This window comes from Lolium perenne, chromosome 7 (assembly GCF_019359855.2).
Source record: "Lolium perenne isolate Kyuss_39 chromosome 7, Kyuss_2.0, whole genome shotgun sequence".
Lineage (NCBI taxonomy): Eukaryota > Viridiplantae > Streptophyta > Magnoliopsida > Poales > Poaceae > Lolium > Lolium perenne.
Genome location: NC_067250.2, coordinates 48477199 through 48494895, shown reverse-complemented (window position 1 = coordinate 48494895; position 17697 = coordinate 48477199). Strand labels below are relative to the sequence as shown.

Sequence of the window (17697 nt, the reverse complement as noted above, 5' to 3'; positions counted from 1 at the left end):
CATTGGAAGACTTACTGAATTAGCTACACTCGCGATGGAAGAGAAAGAAAAGATAAGGGTAAAGATGCATGGGTGGCTTGGGAGCCCTTGGAGTTAATGTGATTGCAAATTTACTAAGCACTATTACTGCCTTAATGGAGTATAGTACTCCGTAGCATCTCTCATCGAATTGATTGAGGTCCAATTAAACATAATCGGTCATTAGATTACTAGTTTAACATATTAATTTGGAGACCCTATAAATCGGGATTGAACAGGCTGCAGTACAGCCCTGATTGAAATTGTAAAGAAACATTATAGGGTGAACTTCTAAGAACTATCGAATTTGTAAAAAAAGCTGCCAGGCGTGTTGAACTCAAAGCGCACCGCATTTCCACGATCCTGCATCTCAATATCTGAGTTTTTTTTTTCTGCATCTCACCTTTCACGTGCAAGAATTAGTTTAAGGTCACGAGGGGCAAAACGGTAACTTGACATGTTGAGATCGACGCAGCGACCCGCCACTCCGCGTCAGCGTCTTGCCCTGTCCGAGTTGGACCAACCTACCGTCTCAGAGGCTATTTAGGACCGGCGCGGGACGGACGGCGACCACCACTCGCCGCCACCAGCTCCAGCTCCGCCCTGCGACCTCGCACGCACGCGCGCTACGGCTACCTACCTACCCACCTGCTACGTACGAGGATCCCGTCCTGCGCGACGCAGCCTCGCGACCGGGGATGGCAATGGAGGCGGCCGGCGCGATGCAGACGCGGACGGTCGGGATCGTCGGAGCCGGGAGCCGGAGCGGGGCTCTCGGCGGGGATAGGCGGGGCCGGTCGGGGAGCCTGCGAATCGGAGGACCCGCCGGAGGGGCGGCGCTGCGGGCTCGCGGGGCCAAGCCCGTCGCCCCGCTCTGCTGCGTCAAGACATCCAGAGGTATGTTATTTTCTCATACACTAGTAGTATCATCCTATTTTTGTGCGGCCTTTTTGGTTGAATCCAAGAGAATATGGGGGTTGGGATGCTGCTAGTAGATTCTTTCTGCTCCGGGAAAGATCGTGCGATCGTGGGATAGCTAGTTTTTTTTGTTGCTTTGGCGATCGGCGTAAATCCATCGGTCGATTGATTCCTGTCAAAATTGTGTTGGGAGAAGGGATGCTCTCCTCTGCTGTCGATAAACGTGGCTGCCCGTGGACTGAACACAGCAAGGTAGTTGGGTGTAGGTAGGTGATCGCTTTGCTCGGTCAAATTGGCACACTTGTGGTGGTGGAGGAGGGACAGAAAACACTTAGCCCGTCCCGTCCGTGTTCGATGACGTAGATGGAACTTAAATCAAGCGCGCGCGATAGAGCTCCTCGTTGAATTGGTTATGGGACGGAGGCACTACTTGCTATTCATTAGGACATACACATACTCATACTGATTTTTCTTTGTGGCCTTCCTGTACTACAGGTCAGCAGAGCTTGCATAACTCGGTTGACGAAGCCCTGTTGCTAAAGGTCTACATCTTACACTGAATTCTTCCTTATATGAATAGAGCCAACTGTTTTTTTCTTGGGGCGTCGCTTCTGACATACTATTAGTACCTGTGTTGTAATTGCAGAGGAAAGCAGAACAGGTTCTGTTCGAGTTGAACGGGCGCTGTATTTACCTAGTTGGTCAGTTCCTGCACCTATCCCTTTTTACTCTTACCAAGAAGTAGTAAACACAGAATTTCTTCTTTGTCTCTTTAATTAATAAGAGTATGCTCATAATGCAGGAATGATGGGCTCCGGAAAGAGTACGGTGGGCAAGATATTAGCCGAAGTGCTGGGTTATTCATACTTTGACAGCGATAGTTTGGTCGAACAGGCAGTTGGCATGCCTTCTGTTGCTCAAATATTCAAGGTTCATAGTGAAGCATTCTTCAGAGATAATGAGGTAATGTTTGCTGTACAGATTTGTTATAGATTGTGCGTCGCTGTAGCACTGAGAATTAAAAGACTTATTGACTAACATTTTCTAGTTTATCTGCCCTCTTTGTTGTACAGAGCAGCGTCTTGAGAGATCTGTCCTCAATGCAGCGGTTAGTTGTTGCTACTGGAGGCGGTGCTGTTATTCGGCCAGTTAACTGGTATTGCAATTGCTCTGATCTCGTCACAATTTTATTTATTCTATCCTGTTTTCTCCTTTGGATGAATAATAGTTAGATTTTTATTTATTTTCAGGAGTTACATGAAGAAAGGTATGTCTATCATGTTGGATGTGCCTTTGGATGCGCTTGCGAAGCGAATTGCACAAGTTGGGACTGCTTCTCGCCCCCTTCTAGATCAACCATCTGCTGATCCATACACAGCGGTAGCTGCTCTCATTCTTCGAAACCATTTTTTTTTTTTTGAACATGCTGATCTCTGTTTTGGGTGTTTTAGCATGCTTACAACATATCTTGTCACTGACCCGCTTTACGACCGTAAAATATGACATCGCTGTTGTGTTACTTTGTGCACAAACACTAAATGAGACACATCAAAGAATTGCAGTAAACATCCATGCAATTTTTAAAACCCTCTACATGTATATTGGTTGTAGACATTTTTCTTTCTCCCTGTTCCCACTAGTTAAAATGCATGACTCAATGCTTTTGTCTGTGCCACAGGCTTTCGCGAAACTTAGCCTGCTCGCGGAGCAAAGAGGGGATGCTTATGCTAATGCCGATGTAAGGGTATCACTAGAAGGTATGTTAGGTTCATAGATTTGTGGCACAGGGTCACCATTTATTTGTGCCTGAGCAAATTTCTAGTTCAGCAGAAAATAAGTGTCTCCTTTTATCTGTGCAGAGATTGCAGCTAAACAGGGTCATGGAGATGTCTCTCAGCTAACCCCAACTGATATCGCGATTGAGGTATGATACATATTGAGTCAATTTTTAGTGTGCAATTGACATTCCATGCTTTCTCCAATGCACCCCTTAGACGAATTTTCCTCTCATGTAATGTCCTGCTGCAATTCAGGCCCTGCAGAAGATTCAGAATTTTGTCAATGAGCACTCCATGGCCAGCGGCCCATTTGAAGACTTATAAGTTGATCACAAAGATACGAAGGATACAAGCCCTGTAGATTTTGGCCCCCATTTTTTCTTGTACTCTGTATGTTTATTCTTTTATACCTCAACATTATTCATTTATTCTTTGTACCCAAAGAGGAGATGGGCTTGCGCATGCTCAGAAAATAAATAAGAGATTCTTTGTACCCAAAGTGGGGATGGGCTTGCGCATGCTTAGAAAATAAATAAGAGAATAGCCGATGGGGCTAATGTGACAGTTCCACAGTTCGGAATGATCATTGCAGTTACATATTTCACTCTATCTTTTCCGTAAGTGGGATCTTCTTTTTAGGGAAAATTCATATGAAAACTTCTGTGTACTCATGTTTTCTGATGTGATATACTTCATGCCAAATGTAAAAAGAGCACAATAGGTTGAGAAAAATAAATTGAACATGAACAACAAAGGCCCTTCAGAAACAAAAAAAAAAGTTATCATTTTTTTGGGTATCTCAACGTTTTACAAAGCCTGGAGCCTGAAGAGAAGAAACATCCAACGACCCTCTGCAAGTATATTTTGAAACGAGTATGAGTCGGTGACTCATCTCTCGCAGGGCCTGTCTCTGAACTAATGTTTGGTCGTCAAACTGATGGGATACAGAAGACTTATCTACTGGGAGGCCGGGAGGACTGTTTATGAGTTATGACACATGGAGCCATGGCTCACCTGGCTACGTTCATTTTTAAAGAAAACCGTCGCTGTAAATTTTCTTTATTTTGGCCCAGCGAACGCAAAGATTGGCTGAGACAAGGTGGCCTTCTTAAACGAACAGTTTTTTCAAGTAGAAAAGAAATACGGAGTGTTCTACAGAAACTGGATGCTTAACAGTCGTCAGGCAGACTTTTCCAGTGAGTTGCCGATTACTGAAGATCTCATTTAAAGCCATACTTGGTTCTCTGAATGTTCGACCAGGTTTAGTAAGCCATACAATGTAGCTCATGTTCTTGCGCAATTAGGTGCTAAATGCCATGTAAACTCCACTTTGTCCCGGTAGGGTGCCTGAGTGTGCTATTGATGCTGTAATGGGTGATTTTCCCCAAAATGTTTCATAATAAAGCTATACACAATTGGTATTATGGGTACATGTTTCATGATTTGCAGAGTGTCGAGCTGGAAGTGTGACAGTTGAGAAACATATTCTTTTTTTTTGAAAACTGGCAATGTATTAATCAAATAACAAAGTTTTGGTTACAATCATCCAAAACCGCTTTCGACACGCATGTCGGAACCGAGTTTTGTAACACACCACCACTCAACTCTCTACGACCTAATTGACAGAGCTCATGAGCTACAGCATTATAAACCCTGCTAATCTTAGCTAACACGACTTGTCTATCAGGGGGCTTCTTCAGTCTAAATTCCTTTGCTATAACACAAGACTCAGATCTGTCGATACTATCAGATTTAAACACCTCCAGTACTGCAGCACAGTCAGTTTCAATAATCAAATTTAAGGAGGAATTTGCCAGTGCTAATTTAAGGCCTTCCAAGCATGCTACTGCTTCCCCTACAGTTGCTGAATTGCAGTGAGAAATATAGTCCCATGCCGAGGCAATGACCTGTCCATTATGATCTCTCAGTACAGCTCCCCATGCTCCATTGCATCTACATTGCACTTCACCCATCCTTCTTCCGTCTTCCTCCAAGTTTCTGTTGCCACCGTCTCCTTTGCCCTGTAGATTTCAAAATTTTGAAGAACCTTATCTTTGCCCTTCCTATTCGCTAAGTCTCCTCCCTTTGCTATTCCCTGCAAGGTAGCTAGATAGTTTTGTAAATAGCGGATGGAGTTATTAACAGAAGCATCTCCCTTATCAAAAATTATGTTATTTCGGTGATGCCAAGCTCTCCACCAAATAAACATCATTTTTCCCCTCATTTCTTTATCCAACTTATCAAGAAGTACTAGAACCCAATCATTGCCTGTAAAACCAAGCTCTTTCTCCTGAGGTAGGTTCCAGCTCTTGGCTAAACCTTGTCTCAATGCCATTGCTTTGGTGCACTTCATAGTAGCATGATACCCTGTTTCCTCTTCTCTCCCACAGATGGTACATGTAGGAAGCACATTAGGAAGTCTCCTGCTTCTATTAGCCTGCACCGCCAGACTATTAGTAGCTAGTTTCCAAGTGAAATTTTTTACCTTTGGTGGGACATTTGAATTCCAAATTGTTTTCCACAAAGGTCTGTCCCCATTTTGAAAGTGCATGGAGCCCCCATGTGTGGTTTTGGTAATTAATGACAATCCCTATGGACTAATGTTTGCATTGAGTTATATTTATAGGAGTTGTCCATAGGCAATTCTTGAACCATTTGTTGGCTTCAAGGTTGAAATAAGAAGAATTTGATGAAGGATATCAAGTGTCAAGTATGTCTTGAAGATGAAGATGAAGTGAGCCCTCAAGTTACTTCAAGACATCAATATGATGAAGAATGAAGAATGAAGTGCAAGTTCAAGATGAGCCATCTCGAAGAGATCCTTTGCTTGAGTCTTGCCATCCATATGGTGATCATGGATATGTGAAGATGTGCCGAAGAAGAAGCTCTCCCATGATGGATTATGGGGGAGCAATCCACATGGTGGTCATGGTTATGTGAAGATGCGCCGAAGAAGAAGCTCTCCCATGGTGGATTATGGGGGAGCAATCCACAATACTTCGTCAAGCAAGCACAAGCAAGAAAGGCGTTCCATCTTGTTGAGGTCAAGATCGTCGTCATCGAGCTCAAGTGGAATGCGCAAGTATAAGGTTTGCTCTTGATAGGGTTTCTTTCTCACCGGTCTCATAGTGTAGTTGGAGACCGGTTTATAGTTTAGTTGCCGTACTATCAAGAGGGCTCTCGAGTGAGTAACTCGATCGTATCGTTCGGAGAGAGCTCAAACCTTTGCATCCTTGCATCATTTTTCTTGGTTGTTATTTGGACCTTATCCATGTGATGTTTTAGAGCTTGTGCTTATTCTCATGACAAGCTCTAGTTCATCGAAAATAGATTTCGCATAGATCACTTGTTGCGTTTTCGAGTTTGGTTCATCATCTTTCTTGGTTTTATTTGGATCTTATCCATGTGATGTTTTAGAGCTTGTGCTTATTCTCATGACAAGCTCTAGTTCATTGAGAACGGTTTTTGCTTGGGCAACTTGTTGCATTTTCGAGATTGGAGGTGTTACCGATATGTCTTTTTTAGATTGGTCAAACCTTTCATCATTTTTTGCTATCCTCCCTTGTTGTAGCATGATGGTTTCCTGCATGATCTTGTAGAGCTTGTTCCTAGCTTTAAAACAAGCCCAAGATCATCAAAATCGGAGTCCGGATGCTAAAGTTATGCCCGTTTCAGTTTGATGTTTCTGCCAGTTTTCAGGGGGGCGGATATTCCGGCCCAAGTTTGGGGCGGATAATCCGGCCCCCCGAAAAATCCGGTTTTTGGGAAAATCCGGCCAAATATCCGGCCAAATGTTCGGCCCCCTTACTGCGTGCAGTTTTCTCAAGTCCTTAGCCGATTTTCGGGGCCCGGATATTTTGTAAATATCCGGCCCGGAAAATCCGGCCTGAGCAGACCCAAACGGTCATATTTCGATGGGAGGGGGTATTTAAGACCCCCTTCTTCCTCCTTGGGCAGCTACCTCTTCCCCTTTGTGCTCTCCACCATTGTTGACCTTGAGAGCTTCCCTTTCCCTCTACTCCTCCTATGCTTCTTGAATCTTTTTGAGGGAAAAGGAAGAGGAGATCTAGATCTACATTCCTACCAATCAAATCCCTCCCTTTGTGAGGGGAATCCACTAGATCTAGATCTTGGAGAAATTTGGTGTTCCTCCTCTTATTTGTTCTTCCTCTCTTATTCCCCCAATAGCTTTTGTAGCTTTGTTGGAATTTGAGAGAGAAGGACTTGAGCATCTTTGTGGTGTTCTTGCCATTGCATTTGGTGCATCGGTTTGAGTTCTCCACGGTGATTCGTGGAGGTGAAAGCAAGAAAGTTGTTACTCTTGGGTTCTTGGAACCCTAGACGGATTCTAGGCCTTTGTGGCATCTTTGTGGTGTTCTTGGGGACTCCAATTAAGTTGTGGAGAATCTTCAAGGGCAAGGCCTTTGTGGCATCTTAGTGGTGTTCTTGGGAACTCCAATTAAGTTGTGGAGATTCTTCAAGGGCAAGGCCTTTGTGGCAATTTGTTGGGAACCTCCAATTAAGTTGTGGAGATAGCCCCAAGCTTTGTGCGGGTTCGGTAACCTCCCTAAGGTTACATAGTGGTTCAAGGACATCCCTCTTGGTGGGAATTCTCGAGGAGAATACGGTGGCCCTCGTGCTTTTGGAGTGACTTGTCCTCCACACCGCTCCAACGGAGAGTAGCACTCGCAAGAGTGTGAACTTCGGGCTACATCGTCGTCTCGCGCGTGCCTCGGTTATCTCTATACCTGAGCTCCTTACTTATGCACTTTACTTTGTGATAGCCATCGTGCTTGAAGTTATATATCTTGCTATCTCATAAGTTGCTTGTATTGCTTAGCATAAGTTGTTGGTGCACATACGTGAACCATAGTATATAGGCTTTGGGCTTGACAAAGTAAACGCTAGTTTTATTCCGCATTTGTTAAGCCCATCTCGTAAAAGTTTTAAACCGCCTATTCACCCCCCTCTAGGCGACATCCGTGTCCTTTCAATTGGTATCAGAGCAAGGTCTCTCATTCTTAGGCTTCACCACCTTGAGAGTAAAGATGTCGGTTAGGGGATTAGCGCACAATAACTTGTTTATATTTGATGGCACAAATTATGATCTATGGAGAATTTATGTGCTTAAAATCTTACGGGGTATGTCCCCGGACATGGAGGGATTTCTTGGCATGGGTTTTTCTTCTCCTAAGGATCCTCAAAATTTATCTCTTGAGGAGGAGAAAAACTCTTGCCTCGATGCTCTTGCTTCTCATGTGTTTTCCATTGTTGTGAGCAATGTAGTTACTTCTTCAATCATGCCTTTTGGGAGCTCTCATGAATTATGGACAAAGCTTCAAGATAAATATGATGTGTCCAATATTATTGAGGACGATTGTATTGCTTCCACTTCCGGCCGTGATGAGTTCTCATCTTCATCCACTTCACCAAAGTGTGTCAAGACACAAGGTAATGATATGGTGAGTGGTGATGAAAATTGCAATGTTGATATTGAGCTTACTATTGATGATTCTTCATCTATATCTCATTGCAATGCTTCATCTACGGACTCAAACACATCTAGCACTAGAAATGATTTACATGCGTGTGTTGATAGTCCTTGCATATCATGTGTAAGTTGCTTCAATAAATCTAATGCTGATATGCTTGCATTGTCTTGTGGCCATGATAAAAATGCTTCTATTTCCTCTAGTTGTTGTGTGTCTAACAATGTAGAGGAAACCAAAGATTCTATTGGTCAAGACAAGATCTTGAAAGGAGCCTCAAGTAACTCCTCATCTTTATCTCACGGTCCTCATGTATGCCTTATGGCCAAGGGTTCCACGGTACCTCCTACCATGGAACCTAATATGTCTCGTGGTGATAAGGATGAGGATGAATATGAAGAAGAGGATTGGGTTGTCTCTCTACGCGATAAGGGTAAGAGTGTATTCAAGGTTCTTTGCAAAGATAAAATTGCTAGCACTCACTTCTTTGAAATCTTGACTACCGCTATTGAGAGCCAAAAACTTATTTGGATGCATGAGAACACCATTGATAAAATGGGTGCTCTTGAACGAGAGTATGCCGATGATGTGGCATATCTAAAGGATGAACTTGAAGAAGAACAAACCACCAAGGAAGCTCTTGAGGAAACCTTTGCTCTAGAATTGTCTAGAGAAAAGGAAAACCATGATAGAGCTCTTGAGGTGGCAAATGAACTAAAGCTAAAAAATGATAAGCTTGTGTTTGTTAATGCTAAACTCCTTGAGGATTTTGAGCAACTCAAAAAGGGCTCAAGGGCTATTGAGAGTGCGCTCACCAAACTCACCGAGTCGCATGAGCAACTTAAAGCTTCTTATCTAAAAGAGCATGACAACTTGCCTTCTCCCATTTCTATTAATAATGATGCTTGTGCTACTAACTCTACTTCTTGTGAAGCATGTATCTTGAAGGAGAATGTTGAGCTAAGGGCTCAACTTAAATTGCTAACTAGCAATTATGGGAAATTGGAAGAAAATCATGGAAAGCTTTCTAGCTCCTATGAGGATCTTCTAGCCTCTCATGTTAGGCTAAAGTTAGCTCATGAGGCTATAATATCTAAGGCAACACCTTATGAGCCTCATGTGGGTACTAGCACTACTACTCAAAATGTTATATTGCCATGTGCTAGTCCTAGTAATTCATCCACTCATAATATTGCTAAATCTTGTGATGAATTATCTTCCTTGCCTTGTTGCTCTAACAATGAAGGTTCTACTTCCTCTAGTACTTGTGTTGTTACTAACCATGTAGAGGAAATCAAAGAGCTCAAGGCCCAAGTCTCTTCTTTGAAGAACGACTTGGTAAAGAGTCATGAAGGGAAATGCAAACTTGACAAGATGTTGAGTGTGCAACAATCCCCCAATGACAAGAGTGGACTTGGATTCAACTCCCACAACAAGAACAAGTCCAAGAACAACAATAAGAAGAAGGGCCAAGTACAAGTCAAAGACCCGGCCAATATTGTTTGCTTCAAGTGCAAAATTGAAGGGCATCATGTTAGATCTTGCCCTTTGAAGAAGAAGCAAAAAGGGAAGCGGCCTCAAGCTCAAACTCATATTCAACCTCAAGTTGAAGAAATGCCACTTCCCAAGAAGAATCAAGCCAATGCTCCCATTGTGGAGAAATCTAGTGAGAAGAAGGAGAGGAAAAGAACTTGCTACATATGCTGTGAGAAGGGCCACATCTCCTCCTTTTGCACTATTGGTACCTCATCCAACTCTATCACCATTGATGATGTTTATTCTCTTCGTAAGGATGAGGGTGGCAATGTGTTTGCCAAATATGTTGGTGCTCAAAGTGGTGTCAAGAAAAGAACCATTTGGGTTGCCAAGCCTATTGTGACTAACCTCTTAGGACCCAACTTAGTTGGGGACCAACAATCCAAAACTTGATCAATAGGTGCTTGTTGGAGGGCATTGGAGACTTGGCTACATCATGAAGAATTAAGGGATCTTCATCATTTATATTATCTCAAGCCAAGTCTTGGTTATCTTGCTTCTATCATATGATCAATGTTCCTCCTTGCGGTAACATGTGCTCAACTCATTTATATTGAAAGTTACTCGCCCCTTTGCATGTGTTAGTTTTTGTTCCTAACATGTGTTTATATATGTTGTGCTTCCTACTTGCTTTTCTTGAGAAATCAAGTCTATGCATGTTGGGTTGCACACCATGTATTTGTGTTTGTGTTGGAGCCACTTTGCATCTTGTTGAATCTTATATGGCTCTTATGAGCGATTAATGGACAATCCCATTTTGGGGGAGTGATATTCCTTTGGGAATTTCATGATCCTAAACAATGTGTGTACATGAGGAATATCACTTAGAATTGATATTGCAAGATTATCTAGTCTCTATGTGGTATGTCATCTTCATGAGAAATTCAAATTCTAATGTCCATTAATATCTCTACTTGGATATTATTTGCCTATTGTAAAAATAAATTACTTATCACATTATGGGGGAGTAATAAGCTTTGTGCATATTACAAGCCTAGAAAATGTGAACATTTGGGGTTGTGTCACATAGAATTGATACCGTAATTTATCTCTCGCCTATGTGGCATGTTTGCTCAAACAAACTCCAATTTGCTTAAATAGCTTCATTGCTAATATCTTTGTGGATCTTATTTGTGAAAGTTTTTCTTGGCATGGTTTTTCACAACATGTCCCTCAATACATTTTTGGAAAACCATGTGCTTCAAGTCATTCTATTAATTGCTTTGCATGTTGGTATGAATACTATTAATTGCTTTGCATGTTGGTATGAATACTATTAATTGCCTTGCATGTTGGTATGACTAAATGAAGCTATCAAGAAACTTTCTTTGCATGATGGTTAACTCTTATCTTTTACCATAGGCTTTTTTCGTTGTAAATATGATCTTATGTATACTTACAAACTACCACCGGAAAATATTTCCTAATACATCTTGTCCTAGGACAATTGGTAATCATTATGAGGTAGATATTTATTGATCATATCTACATTGGCTCTTGTGTTTAAATTGCCTTATTCATTGCCATGAATTTGTAGTGCTTTGACTCCCATGTGTCTTCCTTGCATCTCATGGATCTAATTTGTCTATTCAAACTTTCTTAGCATTTTTAGTAGATATAGGTAGCGTGATGATCCTAGTTTTGTGCATTTCGTATCCATATTCTAAATCCTTGATAATGCACTAATCTTGGGGGAGCTCTCCTATATTTGTTATAATGCTTAAACTTCTCTTGATCATTATCAAAAATTTGGTTTTGGGAGACATAAATTTTCTTTTTGGTACTTTGTGCCATCATAAAAAGTGTCGAGGGTTTGGTTTATTTGTTGGAACCTTGCTCTCTTGGGAGTTGGTTATCTCATTCCTTCGTGCTTAGGCTTAATTAGCTTCTTATAATGAGATAAGTCTTTGGAGTCAATCTTGTGTTGATTTGATTCGGTGATATAATTTGGGCAACCATTGTCTCTTGATTTATTTGGTGTTTTGTCCAAATTGTATCTTCCTTTGGTTCTTGAAAGTATTGTGCATGCATATTTAATATATGTATATCTTATGGCATGTGTTACTTTCTTTGATCCAATATATAGGGTAAACTCCATCAAATCCTAATTTGATTAAGATGTGCATGAAATTCAATTTCATATCTATATGCACATAGTTTTGTGGAGTTTGTCCTATATGTTGTAGTGTGTCTAACTACTTCGGACCCAATCAGTTTGGGGACCATTTTGTACTTACCTTTGTGTTAGGTACAATGGATATGCATTGAATGCTTGTCTCACTCTTGGAAAGAAGTGGTGACTCAATGGTAACTTGAGGCAAGCTAGGATGGTCAACGAACACATATCTACTACATCCACACCAATGCTATCTTGGTAACAAGTATCTTCTCATGCATACTTTTCTTGTATCCAACCTTATGGTTGCATCTTGGCATGAATCTCTTGATTTGCAAATGTTGTGCTTCTTGCAAAAGTCTTAATGAAACCTCTTTATTGTGAATGAGAGTAATTTGAGATGAGTGCATTTGTTGGGAAGTATTTTAAATCATGCTCATGATTCATCCATCCCAACTATGCCTATCTAGCAATTTTATTGCATATCAATTCCTCAAGGCTCTCACATGTGCAATATAGATGAAAGTGCAAATTTAGTTACTTCTTTTGGTATCCTCGTTTGTGATACTTGTTGCCTTTCTCAAATGCATCCCAACTATCTTCTATCCCTTGTTGATATTTGTGATGTATTTTAGTTGTTTGTGGTTGAAGTTCATGAATGTACAATAAGATAAAATTGAGCATTTGGCCATGCTTTTAAGCAAAAGTTCTTATTGGTATATTGCATGACTTCGTCTTGGATATCATACTATTTTTCTTGCGTATCTATTTTGTGTGTGCATGTTTCTTTGTGGATAAATATCTTTGTGATATTGCCCACTTAGAGAAACTTATACACATAAGAGATGATACATCTCCTTTTGATATCTTATTTATTTATTGCATGTTGATTGGTCATGCTAAGCAATATAATTCATTGAAGACTATGATGATGCTTTTTGCTCATCCTTGTAATAGTCTTATAATATGCTTTATCATGCCTTTCACATATCCTCTTGGTTGAGCCTTTTTATTATGGTGCCTCTTACTTGTTGCTCAACTATTTGTTTGTTGCAAGTGTTTAGCTTACTTTTCTATCTATGATCTATTACAAATGTTTGTGTTTTAAATGAGGGAGCGAGGATTCCATGTTATGCATATTGTATTCAAATGCAACATTTTATTTTATGCATGTACCTTGGGGAGCTTCCTCATTTGATTTAGAACACTATCTTGTGGTGATCATTAGAGTTTGATTCACTTGGTATCTTTTGTTTTTGAATGATATTATGGGAGTGATGATTCCATGTTTGTGCACTTTATACTCCAATGCAAATTGTCTAGTTTTGTGCACAAACCTTGGGGAGCTTCCTCATATTATTTAGAGCAATCTTCTTGATCTTATCATAATATCTATCTTTCTTTTGGTATCTTCCTTGTGGTTCATTTGGTTGCTTGCTTCATTTGTTGGAGCTTCTTGACTTTGTTATCTTTTTGCAATCTTTGATCCTATCTATAGTGTGATTCCTTCCGAATATTCGTCATTGGATATGTGCATTTGATTCCACTCAAATTATGAGAAATGCACACGCTATGGAGGAACTCTCACTATATTGGCCTTCTAAATTTTTCACCCATTTCGGCAATTGGTGCCAATGGGGGAGAAGTTTGGAGGGTTTAAGGGAATTTGGTTATGTCTTTGCTTTGTGCTTAAGCATGTGACTTTATTGCATTGCATCTTGTTGCTTTGCATAGTTGAATATTTAGAGGAAACTCCACTAGGCTTTGAATGCCAATATATGCAATGAAAGTCAAGATCATTCACACATGCATATATTATGGGGGAGTTTGCTCTATATATTCAACTTATTTGTTACTTAAATTCCTTATATAAACCCTCTCAAAGAGATTGTCATCAATTACCAAAATGGGGGAGATTGAAAGTGCATGGAGCCCCCATGTGTGGTTTTGGTAATTAATGACAATCCCTATAGACTAATGTTTGCATTGAGTTATATTTATATGAGTTGTCCATAGGCAATTCTTGAACCATTTGTTGGCTTCAAGGTTGAAATAAGAAGAATTTGATGAAGGATATCAAGTGTCAAGTATGTCTTGAAGATGAAGATGAAGTGAGCCCTCAAGTTACTTCAAGAAATCAATATGATGAAGAATGAAGAATGAAGTGCAAGTTCAAGATGAGCCATCTCGAAGAGATCCTTTGCTTGAGTCTTGCCATCCATATGGTGATCATGGATATGTGAAGATGTGCCGAAGAAGAAGCTCTCCCATGATGGATTATGGGGGAGCAATCCACATGGTGGTCATGGTTATGTGAAGATGCGCCGAAGAAGAAGCTCTCCCATGGTGGATTATGGGGGAGCAATCCACAATACTTCGTCAAGCAAGCACAAGCAAGAAAGGCGTTCCATCTTGTTGAGGTCAGGATCGTCGTCATCGAGCTCAAGTGGAATGCGCAAGTATAAGGTTTGCTCTTGATAGGGTTTCTTTCTCACCGGTCTCATAGTGTAGTTGGAGACCGGTTTATAGTTTAGTTGCCGTACTATCAAGAGGGCTCTCGAGTGAGTAACTCGATCGTATCGTTCGGAGAGAGCTCAAACCTTTGCATCCTTGCATCATTTTTCTTGGTTGTTATTTGGACCTTATCCATGTGATGTTTTAGAGCTTGTGCTTATTCTCATGACAAGCTCTAGTTCATCGAAAACGGATTTCGCATAGATCACTTGTTGCGTTTTCGAGTTTAGTTCATCATCTTTCTTGGTTTTATTTGGATCTTATCCATGTGATGTTTTAGAGCTTGTGCTTATTCTCATGACAAGCTCTAGTTCATTGAGAATGGTTTTTGCTTGGGCAACTTGTTGCATTTTCGAGATTGGAGGTTGAAGGAGATATGCCCTAGAGGCAATAATAAAGTGGTTATTATTTATATCTTTATGTTTATGATAAATGTTTATATGTCATGCTATAATTGTATTAACCGAAACATTAGTACATGTGTGATATGTAGACAAACAAAGAAGTCCCTAGTATGCCTCTTAACTAGCTTGTTGATTAATGGATGATTAGTTTCATAATCATGAACATTGGATGTTATTAATAACAAGGTTATATCATTGTATGAATGATGTAATGGACACACCCAATTAAGCGTAGCATAAGATCTCGTCATTAAGTTATTTGCTATAAGCTTTCGATACATAGTTACCTAGTCCTTATGACCATGAGATCATGTAAATCACTTATACCGGAAAGGTACTTTGATTACACCAAACGCCACTGCGTAAATGGGTGGTTATAAAGGTGGGATTAAGTATCCGGAAAGTATGAGTTGAGGCATATGGATCAACAGTGGGATTTGTCCATCCCGATGACGGATAGATATACTCTGGGCCCTCTCGGTGGAATGTCGTCTAATGTCTTGCAAGCATATGAATGAGTTCATAAGAGACCACATACCACGGTACGAGTAAAGAGTACTTGTCAGGAGACGAGGTTGAACAAGGTATAGAGTGATACCGAAGATCAAACCTCGGACAAGTAAAATATCGCGTGACAAAGGGAATTGGTATTGTATGTGAATGGTTCATTCGATCACTAAAGTCATCGTTGAATATGTGGGAGCCATTATGGATCTCCAGATCCCGCTATTGGTTATTGGTCAGAGTGAGTACTCAACCATGTCCGCATAGTTCACGAACCGTAGGGTGACACACTTAAAGTTGGATGTTGAAATGGTAGAATTTGAATATGGAATGGAGTTCGAATATTTGTTCGGAGTCCCGGATGAGATCCCGGACATCACGAGGAGTTCCGGAATGGTCCGGAGAATAAGATTCATATATAGGATGTCATTTTATGTGAATTAAAATGATGCGGAAGGTTCTATGGAAGGTTCTAGAAGGTTTTAGAAAAGTCCGGAAGAAACCACCAAGGAAGGTGGAGTCCCGGTGGGACTCCACCTCCATGGCCGGCCAACCCTAGTGGGGGAGGAGTCCCAAGTGGACTCCCCCTTAGGGGGCCGGCCACCCCCCCATATGGAAGGGGGGAATCCCACCCCAAGTGGGATTCCCATCCTAGGTAGGTTTCCTTTTCATATGGAAGGTTTTGGTTTCGGGTCTTATTCGAAGACTTGGAGACCAACACTTGGGGTTCCACCTATATAATGAGGGGCCAAGGGAGGGGGCCGGCCACCCCAAGACCACAAGCTGGCTGCCCCATTGAAGTGGCCGGCCACCCCCTCCCAAACCCTAGCCGCCCCCCTCTCCTCCATATCTCCCGCGTAGCTTTAGCGAAGCTCCGCCGGAGTTCTCCACCGCCACCGACACCACGCCGTCGTGCTGTCGGATTCAAGAGGAGCTACTACTTCCGCTGCCCGCTGGAACGGGAGGTGGACGTCGTCTTCATCAACAACCGAACGTGTGACCGAGTACGGAGGTGTTGCCCGTTCGTGGCGCCGGAAGCGATCGTGATCAAGATCTTCTACGCGCTTTTGCAAGCGGCAAGTGAACGTCTACCGCAGCAACAAGAGCCTCATCTTGTAGGCTTTGGAATCTCTTCAAGGGTGAGACTCGATAACCCCTCGTTGCTACCGTCTTCTAGATTGCATCTTGGCTTGGATTGCGTGTTCGCGGTAGGAAATTTTTTGTTTTCTATGCAACGTTATCCTACAGTGGTATCAGAGCCGTGTCTATGCATAGATGGTTGCATGAGTAGAACACAATGGTTTTGTGGGCGTTGATGCTCTTGTTATCTTTAGTTTGAGTACTTTGCATCTTTGTGGCATAGTGGGATGAAGCGGCTCGGACTAACTTTACATGACCGCGTTCATGAGACTTGTTCCTCGTTCGACATGCAACTTGTATTGCATAAGAGGCTTTGCGGGTGTCTGTCTCTCCTACTATAGTGAAGATTCAATTTACTCTTCTATTGAAAACACTAGTATCAACGTTGTGGTTCATGTTCATCGGTAGATTAGATCTCTCTCGAAAACCCTAAACCACGTAAAATATGCAAACCAAATTAGAGACGTCTAACTTGTTTTTGCAGGGTTTGGTGATGTGATATGGCCATAATGTGATGATGAATATGTATGAGATGATCATTATTATATTGTGGCAACCGGCAGGAGCCTTATGGTTGTCTTTAAATTTCATGTTGAGTAGTATTTCAAAGTAGTTGTAATAGTTGCTACATGAGGTGAACAACCATGAAGACGGCGCCATGGACCTTGACGCTACGCCGACGATGATGGAGATCATGCCCGGAGATGATGGAGATCATGTCCGTGCTTTGGAGATGAAGATCAAAAGCGCAAAGACAAAAGGGCCATATCATATCACATATGAACTGCATGTGATGTTAATCCTTTATGCATCTTATTTTGCTTAGATCGCGACGGTAGCATTATAAGATGATCCCTCACATTAATATCAAGATAATAAAGTGTTCTCCCCTCGTATGCACCGTTGTAACAGTTAAATCGTTTGAAGCATCTCGTGATGATCGGATGTGATAGACTCAACGTTCACATACAACGGGTGTAAGCCATGTTGCACACGCGGAATACTTGGGTTTGCTTGACGAGCCTAGCATGTACAGACATGGCCTCGGGACAACGGAAACCGAAAGGTTGAACACGAGTCATATGGATGATATGATCAACATGTTGATGTTCACCATTGAAGCTACATCATCTCACGTGATGATCGGTTTTGGTGTAGTGGATTTGGATCGTGTACCACTTAACAACTATGAGGGATGTTGTATTAAGTGGGAGTTCATTAGTAATTAGATTAAAACATGAACTAATAATCATAAACATAGTCTGAGTAGTATTTTGAAT

The 17697-nt window shown here is 41.5% G+C and overlaps 1 protein-coding gene across 1 annotated transcript; it reads left to right on the top strand.

The window, feature by feature from the left end:
* The first annotated feature begins 582 nt into the window (after positions 1-582).
* LOC127317591 (shikimate kinase 2, chloroplastic) lies at positions 583-3321 on the top strand. Its single transcript, XM_051348162.2, has 9 exons — positions 583-915; positions 1432-1478; positions 1583-1637; positions 1739-1899; positions 2010-2092; positions 2187-2316; positions 2615-2693; positions 2796-2860; positions 2970-3321. Exons 1-9 carry the CDS (start codon positions 717-719, stop codon positions 3036-3038), a joined length of 888 nt encoding a protein of 295 aa, XP_051204122.1. The 5' UTR covers positions 583-716; the 3' UTR covers positions 3039-3321.
* Positions 3322-17697: the final 14376 nt, after the last annotated feature.

Bases quoted from the DNA above. Each gene is read 5' to 3' on its own strand.
- LOC127317591 (XM_051348162.2), top strand. From the start codon at position 717: ATGGCAATGGAGGCGGCCGGCGCGATGCAGACGCGGACGGTCGGGATC. The intron at 1,479-1,582 runs GTCTACATCTTA...TTGTAATTGCAG, and splicing joins ACGAAGCCCTGTTGCTAAAG to AGGAAAGCAGAACAGGTTCT. The intron at 1,638-1,738 runs GTCAGTTCCTGC...CTCATAATGCAG, and splicing joins GCGCTGTATTTACCTAGTTG to GAATGATGGGCTCCGGAAAG.